This window comes from Macaca nemestrina, chromosome 12 (genome assembly GCF_043159975.1).
Source record: "Macaca nemestrina isolate mMacNem1 chromosome 12, mMacNem.hap1, whole genome shotgun sequence".
Lineage (NCBI taxonomy): Eukaryota > Metazoa > Chordata > Mammalia > Primates > Cercopithecidae > Macaca > Macaca nemestrina.
Genome location: NC_092136.1, coordinates 7860060 through 7873416, shown reverse-complemented (window position 1 = coordinate 7873416; position 13357 = coordinate 7860060). Strand labels below are relative to the sequence as shown.

The 13357-nt window shown below is 52.2% G+C and overlaps 1 protein-coding gene across 2 annotated transcripts in view; it reads right to left on the bottom strand.

Moving 5' to 3' along the window:
- The window catches only part of LOC105469640 (zinc finger DHHC-type containing 24), a 21177-nt gene extending 7820 nt beyond the window's left edge, over positions 1-13357 (bottom strand). The window contains exons 1-3 of one of the 2 annotated variants that reach the window (XM_071074228.1): positions 12846-13357; positions 10807-11084; positions 6363-6419 (exon numbers count right to left, since the gene is read on the bottom strand). In XM_071074228.1, coding sequence (XP_070930329.1) covers positions 6363-6419; positions 10807-11084; positions 12846-13126 — 616 coding nt within the window. In that variant the 5' untranslated portion in view covers positions 13127-13357. Of the gene's footprint in view, positions 1-5853; positions 6420-10806; positions 11085-12845 lie in introns of those variants that run through there. The other variant, XM_011720948.3, reaches the window with a different exon arrangement.

Here is a 13357-nt window from a genome sequence, read left to right as displayed (position 1 = left end):
CACCCGCCACCACGCCTGGTTAATTTTTTGTATTTTTAGTAGAGACAGGGTTTCACTGTGTTAGCCAGGATGGTCTTGATCTCCTGACCTTGTGATCCGCCTGCCTCGGCCTCCCAAAGTGCTGGGATCACAGGCGTGAGCCACCACGCCCGGCCACCATGCGTTCCTATCATTTGCTGTGCTGTGGGTGGAGATGTGCATCCTTCAGCTCCAGGAAACTATACTGCTGTTGTTTTGTGGGTGATTCCCACCCCCCTGCCTTTGTTTTTTCTATTCTCTCTAGAACTCCAGTTAAGCCCCAAAATTATAAAATTACAAAAATTAACTGGACATGGTGGCATGCACCTGTGATGCCAGCTACTTGGGAAGCTGAGGTAGGAGAATCACTTGAACCTGGGAGGCGGAGGTTGCACTGAGCTGAGATCACGCCACTGCACTCCAGCCTGGGCAACAAGAGTGAAACTCCATCTCAAAAAATAATAATAAAAATATTTGACATGAGGGCTGCCCAGTAATTAAAAAAAAAAAAACTATAACAAACATTTAATGGTGAAATATTGAACTTATTACCTCTAAGGTGAGAAACAAGGGTGTCTGCTACCTGCACTCCACATTATATAGTAGTCTCACCCATACAGATGGGCAAGAAAATTAATAGGTATAAAAATTAAAAAGGGCTGGGCATGGTGGCTCACACCTATAATCCCAGCACTTTGGGAGGCCTAGGCAAGAGGGTCAGTTGAGCCCAGGAGTTCAAGATCAGCCTGGGCAACATGGTGAAACTGTCTCTACAAAAAATAAAAAAATTAGCCAGGCGTGGTGGTGCATGCCTCTAGTCCCAGCTACTCGGGAGGCTGAGGTAGAAGGATTGATTGAGCTCAGGAGGTGGAGGCTGCAGAGAGCCATGATCGCGCCACTGCACTTCAGCCTGGGTAACAGAGACCCCATCTCAATAAAAAAGTTTTAGGTTTATTGGACACAAGTGTTTTTTAGGGGATGTTTGTTTGTTTTTGAGACAGAGTCTCCCTCTCTCGCCCAGGCTGGAGTGTGCTGGCGCGATCTTGGCTCACTGCAACCTCTGCCTCCCAGGCTCAAGCGATTATTCTGCATCAGCCTCCCGAGTAGCTGGGATTATAGGCATGCACCACTGCACCTGGCTAATTTTTGTATTTTTAGTAGAGATGGGGTTTCGCCATGTTGGCCAAGCTGGCCTTGAACTCCTGACCTTGGGTGGTCTGCCTGCCTTAGCCTCCCAAAGCGCTGGGATTACAGGAGTGAGCCACCGCGCCTGGCCTGGACAGAAATTTTGTTTTGGTTTTGGTTTTGGTTTTTTTTGAGACAGAGTCTAGCTCTTGTCACCCAGACTGGAGTGCAGTAGCACAATCACAGCTCACTGCAGCCTCGACCTGCTGAGCTCAAGCCATCCTCTCACCTCAGCCCACCCCATCCCCCACACTATAGACGCACCACCACACAAAGCTTTTTTTTTTTTTTAATGACACAGGGTCTCGCTTTGTTGTCCAGGCTTGTCTCAAACTCCAGGCCTCAAGTGATCCTCCTGCCTCAGCCTCCCAAAGTATGGGATTACAGGTATGAGCCACAGTGCCCAGCCTCCACTAATTTTGTTTTTTGTTTTTTGTTTTTTGTTTTTTTTTTTTTGAGATGGAGTCTCGCTCTGTCGCCCAGGCTGGAGTGCAGTGGCCGGATCTCAGCTCACTGCAAGCTCCGCCTCCCGGGTTCACGCCATTCTCCTGCCTCAGCCTCCCGAGTAGCTGGGACTACAGGCGCCCGCCACCTCGCCCGGCTAGTTTTTTTTTGTATTTTGTAGTAGAGACGGGGTTTCACCGTGTTAGCCAGGATGGTCTCGATCTCCTGACCTCGTGATCCGCCCGTCTCAGCCTCCCAAAGTGCTGGGATTACAGGCTTGAGCCACCGCGCCCGGCCTAATTTTGTATTTTGTAGAGACAGGGTCTCACTATGTTGCCCCGGCTCACAGTCTATTTTGATAGTGCATGTATAATAGCATAAAATATCAGATACTTAAGAATTAATACAATTTAAAAAGGCATGATCTTTATGGGAAAAGCTATACAACTTTATTGAAAACATGGAGTGGAAAAATAAACCCTGCTCATGAATGGGAAAATTCAATTTTACATAGATGCTGATTTTATCCAGACTGATCTATAGATTCAACTGGATTCCATTCTCCATCTCAAGGGGTTTTTTGGGGGAATTTGACAAGCTGATTCTCAAGGTTACATAGAAGAGCAAGGGCCAAGACTAGAGCTTAGGAGATGACTCCCAAAGGGCACAGGGACAGAAAAAATGACCAGTGGAACCAAAAAGAAAAATTAATTGTGGTATTTCAGTGGATCACTATGCAGCAGGGAAAAGGAATGCCATACAGCTACACACAGTAATCCAGATACATCTCAGCAACATAATCAAGTGAAAAGGCAAACTGTAAAAGAATAAACTCAGCATGATTTCATTCATACATTTGAAAACATGCAAAGCCAACACAAACACATTAATAAAACTATAAAGCAAAGCAATGGAATGACTGAAACAGGACCGTGTCTCCCCCACCAGGGACGGGCAACAGCAGGAACTTCGAAGGAAATGGTAACCTTCTCAAATGCAGTGGGGGCTGTTGTTTCCTCTGAATTTTATAAATGTGTTCTAGTAGCTACTCACTAATTAAAACAACAAACAAACAAACATGAGTCCAGGCACAGTGGCTCACGCCTGTGATTCCAGCACTTTGGGAGGCCAAGGTGGGCAGATCACCTGAGGTCAGGAGTACAAGACCAGCCTGACCAATATGGTGAAACCCCATCTCTACAAAAATACAAAAATTAGCAGGGCGTGATGGTGGCTGCCTGCAATCCCAGCTACTCGGAAGGCTAGGGCAGGAGAATCACTTGAACCCAGGAGGCAAAGGTTGCAGTGAGCCAAGATCACGCCACTGCGCTCCAGCTTGGGCAACAGAGTGAGGCTCCATCTTGAAAAACAAAACAAAACAAAACAAAAAACATGAAAATAAGATATTGTGGGCCGGGCATGGTGGCTTACACCTGTAATCCTAACACTTTGGGAGGCCGAGGCAGGTGGATCACCTGAGGTCAGGAGTTCCAGACCAGCCTGACCAACATGGAGAAACCCCGTCTCTACTAAAAATACAAAAAAATTAGCCAGGCATGGTGACACATGCCTATAATCCCAGCTACCGGGAGGCTGTGGCAGGAGAATCGCTTGTTCTGGGAGGCGGAGGTTTCGGTGAGCCGAGATCGCACCATTGCACTCCAGCCTGGGTAACGAGTGAAACTCCGTCTCAAAAAAAGAAAGAGAAAGAAAATAAGAAATTGTGGAGGGCAAGGGATGAAACGGGACAAGGTGAGTCTGCTAATGCATCTGTTCAGCCAAAGTGCCAGGCACACCAAGTTCCTACTGTCACTAAAAAATAGCAACAGAGCATGCCTTTTAGAAAAACAACCAGCCCAAGCAGCTTTGCATGGGCAAAGCCTGTCAGACAGTGGGTTTCTCTCAAGGTTCTTGGGGGTCAAGCATGTTCCTTCATGGGAGGACCCTCCCAGCAGTATCTATGAACTTTCACTTAACCCCATTTATTGGTTCAGCCCCTCACCCACCCCTCCCCAGTACCCCTAAGACCCGAAGCTTCTCTGGTTCCATTTATCCTTCAAATAATCCTCACGTCACCCCACTCCACCCCACCCAGAGGGGTAGCTGCTGGCTGCATGGCGTGGGTGGGACGCTGGGGAGCAGCACCCTGCTGATCCTTACGTAGACTTCCCACCAGTCCCCATTGTTGGCTGAAACCTCACCTCACCCTCCATGGTCCTGGTGGAGTTCCTGAGCCTCTCCAAGGCTCTGACAGGTAATTCCACTTGCCTCTTGGCCCCACCTTTTGGGAACACATAATTTCAGCTCTTAATTCTCCATCCACTTTCCATCTTTGAAAATGTCAGCCAGGCGGCCAGGCGCGGTGGCTCACACCTGTAATCCCAGCGCTTTGGGAGGCCAAGATGGCTGGATCACAAGGTCAGGAGATAAGACCATCCTGGCTAACACGGTGAAACCCCATCTCTACTAAAAATACAAAAAATTAGCTGGGCGTGGTGAACCTGGAAGGCGGAGCTTGCAGTGAGCTGAGATCATGCCACTGCAGTCCAGCCTGGCGACAGAGCAAGACTCTGTCTCAAAAAAAAAAAAAAAAAAAAAAAAAAAAAAAGTCAGCCAGGCATGGTAGCTCACACCTGTAATCCTAGCACTTTGGGGGATGGAGGTAGAGGCGGGTGCCAGGAATTCAAGTTCATCCTGACCAACATGGTGAAACCCTGTCTACACTAAAAATACAAAAAAATCAGCTGGGCATGCCCAGGTCCAGTGGCACACACCTGTAATTCCAGCACTTTGGGAGGCCGAGGCAGGTGGATCACAAGGTCAGGAGTTTGAGACCAGCCTGGCCAACATGGTGAAACGCTGTCTCTGCTAAAAATACAAAAATTAGCCAGGCGAGGCCGGGCGCAGTGGCTCACGCCTGTAATCCCAGCACTTTGGGAGGCCGAGGCGGGTGGATCACCTGAGGTCAGGAGTTCGAGACCAGCCTGACCAACATGGAGAAACCTCGTCTCTACTAAAAATACAAAAAATTAGCTGGGCGTGGTGGCGTATGCCTATAATCCCAGCTACTGGGGAGGCTGAGGCAGGAGAATTGCTTGAGCCTGGGAGGCGGAGGTTGTGGTGAGCCGAGATCATGCCATTGCACTCCAGCCTGGGCAACAAGAGTGAAACTCCGCCTCAAAAAAAAAAAAAAAAAAAATTAGCCAGGCATGGTGGCAGGCACCTGTAATCCCAGCTACTCGAGAGGCTGAGGCAGGAGAATCGCTTGAACCCAGGAGGCAGAAGTTGCAGTGAGCTGAGATCGTGTCATCGCACTCCTGCCTGAGCAACAAGAGCAAAACTCCGTCTCAAAAAACAAAAAAAATTAGCCAGGTCTGGTGGCAGGTGCTTGTAATCCCAGCAACTCGGGAGGCTGAATCACTTGAACCCAGGAGGTGGAGGTTGCAGTGAGCCGAGATCGCGCCACTGAACTCCAGCCCTGGCGACAGAGTGAGAAAAAAGAAAATGTGGTCAGGCTCTTTGTTCTACTGTGTTCCCTCCTGTTTTCTTTTCGTTTGTATATATTTTGGTTTTCTTTACTATCATCTTAGAGAGATCCTAAGAGAAAACAGACGAACTCATGTGTTTAAGCCTGCCATGTGGAAATGGCGATCTCTGTTGACTCTATTTACACAGAAACGTTTAACAAGCAGCTCTTGAAGAGTCCAGAGAGGTACAGGCCTAGCCCTCTCAGCACCACCCTCCACAGATGCCCAAACAGCCCCAGCGCATTTCTTTACCTTGATTTCTTTCCTACTCATTTCCTCCAGCTGTGCAAGGGTAAAGGCAAAAGCACAAAGACCTGGGTTCGAATCCTGCCTCCATTTGCCGCACCATGATCTTACCACATGGATTCTCAGAGCGTAACTGCTGCCCCATGGGCCAGGTTAGCTAAGAGAGGTTCCATGAAACTGCTGTTGCAGAAATGTTTTAACTATAAAATGCCAAACCTGGGAAAGAACATTTGGATTCTCATAGCCTGGATCAGTAGGATACTGCCTTGTCCTGCTGGTACCCCACCCCCAACTCACCCAGGCCGGGGGACGTAGAGCCCCAGTCCCTGAGAGCCTCAGGCATTCTGCGGTTTCCAGGCCCTACAGAGGGACCCGGAAACAGCCCCAGCAACAAAGTGAGGGGCCAGAAACTCTGCAAAGATGGGAGGGAGGCTGAGAAGCAAGTCAGTGCTTTATTAACCTGGCAAAGGGGCAGCTAGGCAGCCTGAGCAGCCCCCTGCCAGACCCTCCTCTAAACTCCTCTGCCTAAGTCATGGCCCAAGCCCTAGACACGTAGGTGTGTAGGCGGGCAGGTGCAAGGCCAAGGAAGGGGTGGAGTTGTCCAATGCAGATGTTAAGGTCCAACCCGACTTCCTTCCTGAGTCTAGGGGTGGGGTCCCCCTCTCATCCCTTCCTCCCTGTACAGTTCTGGCTCTTCCTGGAGTCAGGAGGCTGTGTGTCCCACATCTGCTGTGGTCTGGAAGGTGATCCCATCCCCAGGCAATGGGGAAGCCAGGAAGGGCCAGAGCCAGACAAGGGCCCAGCGGGGCCCCAGGGCTGCCTGCAGGTTGTGGCAGGGACCCAGGTCATAGGAGTGCTGGCCCCGAGCCCACTCCCATGTGGTCTGGCCCCGCAGCAGCAGCATCCCATGGAAGAGCAGCCCAGCCCCACACAGCAGCGCACCCGCCACGCACGTGTCCGTCACGAAGGCCAAGGCGAACTGTGCCAGAGACACTCTGCCTGCAATGAAAGAGCAGAGAGGATCAGGGAGTGCCAGTGGGGCCCAGCTCTCCGTCCACCCGTGCCCCTCCACCACAAAGCAGGGCTCATTCCTCCACTCATCAAACCCTGTGTCGATACTCGCTGGCCAGCCTGTGCTGGGTGACAAGGACACACTGGTAAACTGGGCAGACACAGCCCCCTGCTTGGGATACGGCTTCATTCGTGCATCACAGACTCGTGAGCACCTCCTCAGCCCTGGAGGCGATGCCAGGCACTAGAGGGTGTCTCTGCCCTTGGGGAGCTCACAGACATTAAAGAGGCCATTCCTGGCTAGATGCGGCGTCTCACCCCTGTAATCCCAGCACTTTGGGAGGCCAAAGCAGGTAGATTACCTGAGGTCAGGAATTCGAGACCGGCCTGGACAACATGGTGAAACCCCGTCTCTACTAAAAAATACAAAAATTAGCCAGACATGGTGGCAGGCGCCTGTAAACCTGGCTACTTGGGAAACTGAGGGGCTCAGGCAGGAGAATTGCTTGAACCCGGGAGGGGAGGTTGCAGTGAGCTGAGATCGCACCACTGCACTCCAGCCTGGGCAACAAAGCGAGACTCCATCTCAAAAAAAAAAAAAAAAAAGAAAAAGGCTGGGCATGGTGGCTCACACTGGTAATCCCAGCACTTTGGGAGGCCCAGGCAGGTGGATCATGAGGTCAGGAGTTCCAGACTAGCCTGACCAACATGGTGAAACTCCATCTCTACTAAAAATACAAAAAATTAGCCAGGCGTGATTGTGCACGCCTGTAATCTCAGCTACTCAGGAGGCTGAGGCAGGATAATCGCTTGAACCCGGGAGGTGGAGGTTGCAGTGAGCCAAGATTGTGCCACTGCACTCCAGCCTGGGCGACAGAGAGAGACTCTGTCTCAAAAAAAAAAAAAAAAAAAAAGCCATTCTCAGCTACTTAATGTGTGCCGCCACAGAAAAGCCAGCATCCTGTGCCATCTTGGCCCACAGTCAGCAACAAGTACCTGCTGAACTAACAAACTACGAGAGGCCATGAAATGTTACGCTAAGTGAGAGAAGCCAGGCACCAAAGGTCACATGTTTATCATCCCACTTATGTGAAACATCCTGAATAGGCAAATCCACAGAGACAGACAGATTAGTGGTTGCCAGGGGCTAAAGAGATTAGGAAGGAACATGGAGGGACCACTAATGGGTGTGGGGTTTCTTTTTAGGGTGAAAATGTTGTGGAATTAGACAGTGGTGATGGTTGCACTATATCATGAATGTACTAAAAGCCACTGAATTGTACATTTTAAAGTAGTTAAAACGGGCCAGGTGCAGTGGCTCACACCTGTAATCCCAGCACTTTGGGATGCTGAGGCAGGTGGATCACCTGAGGTCAGGAGTTCCAGACCAGCCTGGCCAACATGGAAAAACCCCGTCTCTACTAAAAATACAAAAAATTAGCCGGGCATGGTGGCGCATGCCTGTAATCCCAGCTACTCAGGAGGCTGAGGCAGGAGAATCGCTTGAACCCAGGAGGCAGAGGTTGCGGTGAGCCAAGATCACGCCATTACACTCCAGCCTGGGCAACGAGCGAAACTCCATCTCAAAAAAAAAAAAAAAAAGTTAAAATGACAAATTTCACCTCAATAAAAAGAGCCCATGGCAGGGGGTCGGGGGTGGGGGATGCCATGCAAACTTATTAAGAGGATAGGGGCAGTGGACTTCATCTATTTTTTTTTTTTTCATTTTTTTTTTCTTCAGAGAGTAGACTTCATCTGTTTTTGTAAAATAAGGATAAAACATTGTTTGGGCTGGCCACGGTGGCTCACGCCTGTAATCCCAACACTTTGGGAGGCTGAGGCGGGCAGATGACCTGAGGTCAGGAGTTCGAGACCAGCCTGGCCGACATGGTGAAACCCCATCTCTACCAAAAATACAAAATTAGCCTGGCATGGTGGTGTGCACCTGTAATCCCAGCTACTTGGGAGGCCAAGGCAGGAGAATCACTTGAAGCTGGAAGGCGGAGGTTGCGGTGAGCCGAGATTGCACCATTCCACTCCAGGCAACAAGAGCGAAACTCCATTTCAAACAAAAACAAAAACCATTCTGTATGAAGGTCCTGAGGCAGGCCAGAGGCACCTGTGAGACAAGCAGGTGGACGGTCTGCAGGTCTGCAAGCACAGGGAGAAGCCCAGGCTGGACAAGCAGTTCTGCGAGTAGAGGGTGCAAGGCAGCCCTGAGACTGTGGGCGCAGCTAGACCTGCCAAAGTGTGCGCAGTGAGGGTGGAACAGCGCCTAGACAGGAGCACGGGGAAATCGGTTCTTAGGAATCAGATAAAAGATGAGAAAGGGCAACCAGAAAGGAAGGCGAACGCATCAAGGTCCCAGCCATCAGTGATGCCAGGCGGAGAACACTTCTCGGGGGCTGGGGGCTGGCAGCGTCATGACTCTAAAGGGTCTCATAAAGCAAGAACTCAAGTGGGTCCTGGAGTGTGTGGAGACGGATCCCTGGGTGAGTGGTGGTGGCAGAAGCCAGGCTGGAGCAGGCAGGGAATGAGCAGCCATGAGCCTGGGCAAGTCCCTCAGGAAGCTTAGAGCAGGGCAAGTGCTGGAGGAGGATATGAGGGCAAGGGAGGGTTTGTCCAAGGTGGCTAACCGGGAGGGCAGAGGGGGCCTGGCCTGCAGGAGAGGCAGACGCCACAGCCTGAGGCCTCCAAGCAGGGAGGTAGGCACCAAACACAAGAAGCTGGGAACAGTCAGCCGGGCTCGGGGATTTGAGGACAACACAATTTGGGATGTGCCAGCTGATGTCTCACTTTCTCAGTGCCGGAGTTAGGAGGGTGGGAGAGCAGGGAAGGTTTGAGCTGCTGTCGCTGCAGGGAGCAAGCTTACGAGCAAACAGCAAGGCCAGGCATAGCCGAGGTCCTGCTGAGGTCAGCAGCTGTGAACATGGCATGGCACCAACATGCCACAGACTGCCAGTGCCTTTGGCTTTCAGCAGCCAGAGGCAGACACAGAGAAGCCAGGAAGGCACTGTGGAAGGAAGATGAGGGAGGAAGTTTGCGATGCTGGCAGGAGAATGGTGGGAAGGATGAGCTCTGAGCTGGACGTCGGTGGCGAAGGTGGAGAGGCACAGACGGGCAGTGAGGGCCACGAGCCTGCGGGCTCATGGAGCAGGTGCCAGGGCCTGGAGGAGTAAAAGATGGAGAGGAGGTGGGGAGCAGAAAGAGGGAGATGGGTGGTTTCAGGGGTGACTCATTTTTGGATTCTTACCAGGACTGGGGCATGGGAGGAGGCGAAGGAAAGAAAAATGAAGGAGGAGGCCAAGAACTACGCCATTCAGGCATTGAGGGGGCTGTTCATGCAAACTTCCAGACACCCTTGATTTCCACAGGGCCCAGGGCTGAGAGAGAGTCTATGACTGGAGCCAGAGTCTTCCGTGACTGAGGGGAGTGAGTGTTGACCACAAGGAGGTAGGGCAGTGCGGCTGGAGGGCTGGGACTCATGGAGGGAGGGATCATTGAGGAGGGCAGAGGAGGACCTGTTGGGAAGCTGGTGTGGGCAGATGAAGACTCTGATAACCCCAGTGGGCCACTGCCAGAGGCCTCCCCTGGGCTGTAGGTGGGGTCCATGCACAAAGCTGGGCTTGGATAGGATAAGGAGGCACAGTGACTACTCGGAGTAGCCGGAGAGGTTCCTCACTGTAGATCAAAGTGATAGAGGGAACCATGAAAAGGTCAGGAGGGAGGAATGGGGGCGAGAAAGGCCAAAGCATTCTGGGGGTAGAGAACAAAGAGTAAAAAGGACCAGCAAGGCTTCTACCTGTAGATGTGTTGGGGGAAGAGGACATACGTGTCGTCCAGAACATGGTATCTCAGGCAGCCTGCTGATCCAAGTCTGCCCTCCCCAGCTTCCCATAACTGGGCCTTCCCCTGCCTGTCACTTTCACTGGCTTCCCACTATCCAGTCAAATAAGAGCCATCTCCTCACACCAGTTCTCAGGACCCCGCCCGCCAGGCCTCCCTACCAATCTGGCCTTAATTCTCACAATGCCCTGCCCACCCTCCAAACCTTTGTTCCTACTGCTTCTCTCATTTAGAAATGCCCCTAGAATGCGCTTCCACATCCCGCCACGCAGGGACTCCCATGAGTCTTTCTCCTTTCTCAACTCCCGGAATCTCCCGATTCCCTGGCCAGACCACTGCACTTGCCTCAACGCACCAGTTTCCGTACTGCCCCCCGCCGGGTGAATACCAAGCTGCCCTTTCTGGCCATCACTGACACTGGGGCTGGGTCCCCCAGGCCAGAAAGCCTGTCTCCCACCAGAATGGGCTGTACTCCCCAGCCCAATACCAGGGCCCCTGCCTCTGTGCAGAGGCCTCCCAGGCTCCCCACCTGTGAGCAGCATGAGCCAGGGAAGCAGCAGGAGGGCAGCCATGTGGAGGGGCGTGTGGGCTCGCAGCAGGGCAGATAGTGCAGGTCCCAGCAGCACGGAGATGTGGAGCAGGACGCCGGCAGCATGAAGCAGCAGGCACAGGAACGGCCGGTAGTTGCCGAAGCCCACGCAGCGGCCCAGCAGTCGGCAGTGGTGGTCCCGACGCAGGATGCAGACGCGGCAGGCAGAGCAGTGTCCACTGCGTGGCGGCACCTGGCTTTGGCACTGGTAGCAGTAACTGCAGGAAGGAACCACAGGGTCAGTTCCCCCAGCAGCTCAGGTACCCCATACTGTGCACGGGGCAGCCCTAGAGCCCATCCTGAGGAAGCAGCAACAGCCATTCACCCTGGCTAAGCCTCAATTTCTTTACAAGTAAATGCAGGATAAACAAGATGTCCCCGGTCCTTCTAGTTCTAGCACTACAAGTCTGAGGTCTCTTCCAGCCCTAACGTCCCCAGTCCTGAGACCTCTCTCAAGCCACTGACATCTAGCAGCAAATCTCTCCCTTCCTCCACGGTCACCCCGTTGTCCAGGTCACCGGGAACTCTCTGGATTACTGCAATAGCCTCTCAACTGGTCTCTGATTCCATCTTTGCCCCTCCTCGTACAGTCTCACCCCAGCAACCAAACTGACCCTCCTCTGCTTAAAACCCTCCTGTGGTTCTCCAATTTATTTCTAGTAAAAAGCAAAGCCTTCAGTGTCCTACTACAACATCCTTCCATCTGTGGCATCTCTTCCCCTCTCTTACTCCACTACAGCCACACTGGCCTTGCTGTTCTGGGAACATACATGCTAGGCACACAACTGATTCAGAGCCTTTGCACCACTAGTTCCCTCTGCCTGGAACACCCTTCCCTCAGATTCCCACATGGCTAACCCCCGCCACCCCCTCCAAGTTTTTTGCTCAAATGCCTCCTCCTCTATGAGGTCTATCTTGACCATGTATTTATTTATATTATTTTTAAAATTAATTTTTAAAAAATTTTAGAGACAGAGTCTTGCTACATTACCGAGGCTGGAGTGTAGTGGCTGTTCACAGGTGTGATCATAGCACACTACAGCCTCAGCTTCTCGGGTAGCTGGGACTACAGGCGAAAGCCTGTGCCTGGCATAAAATTTGTGTGTAGAGCCGTACTTGGTGTAATTTTTATTTTCTAATTATAAATTGACAAATTCCAGTTGTATATACTTATGGGATACCAAGCGATGTCATCATTTATCAGTACAACTTGGAATAATCAAGCTAATTAGGATAGCCATTACCTCAAACACTTATATTTTTGTGATGAGAATTTACCACCTATTTATTTATGTATTTATTTATTTGAGACGGAGTCTTGCTCTGTCACTCAGGCTGGAGTGCAGTGGCTGGATCTCAGCTCACTGCAACCTCTGCCTCCCAGGTTCAAACAATTCTCTTACCTCAGCCTCCCAAGTAGCTGGGATTACAGGCATGTGTCACCACGCTCGGCTAATTTTTTTGTATTTTTAGTAGAGACAGGGTTTCACCACGTTGGCTAGGCTGGTAAACTTCTGACCTTAAGTGATCCGCCGGCCTCGGCCTCCCAAAGTGCTGGGATTACAGGCGTGAGCCAACGCGCCCGGCCTAACCACCTATTCAATACTGAAACTTGCAACCCCTTTACCCTGCTCTACTTCTTGTTTCCAAACTACTATCACCTTCTAGCTTCTATATGATTTGCTTACTTACTGTTCCTCTAGTTTCTCATCTGCCCCCCTCAAATTAGCTCCGTATCAGGAATCTGTTCTATTGTACCCTTCGTCCCTGTAACAATACCTTGCACCTAGTAGGTGCCCGATAAGTATTTGTGAGTGAATAACACTCAATTATAGCTCTTCCATCCCAGGTTCTAAAAAAATTTCTGGCTCTAACAACCTGAATCCTAATGTAACCCGCTTCTACCATCTGAGGTCTTGGGGCCCCTCCCCACTGTCCAAGGCGCCCACTTCTCCCCCCGGATCCCGCACCCCACTCACGCCCAGCCCTGGCCCAGACCGCGGCCGGCCAGCATCACGCCTCGGATGCTGGGATCCGAGCGCAGGAAGAGCCCCACGTTGCCCAGCAGGTTGAGCAGCTGGAAGGCGGCCAACGCCAGCTGCAAGGCCCGGGCCAGGGGTCCCAGCGGGGGCGGCCCGGGACCGAGCACCAGCACGTAAGCCAGCTCCAGGCCCACGGCCGCGGCCCACAGCGCGGTGAGCACGAGAGGCAGCCGCGCGGGCGCCCCGTCCGCGCTCCCAGCCGCCCAGGGCTGCCCCATGGCCTGGACACCCAGCTGTCGGAGCCGGGGGACTAGGCCGCTTCCGTATTGGGGCGGAGATAGCGGCAGACGGACGTCTGCCACGGCCAATAGAAGCTCGGAAGGGGTGAGGCGAGGGCTCAGACCCTAAGGGAACGGCCGGCCGACGCGGCGAGTTGATTGGACCGACGGACCAGCCGTGGGGCGCTTGGAATCCCGCGGCGCTGGAGCCCGGATGACTTCGCAGCGCGA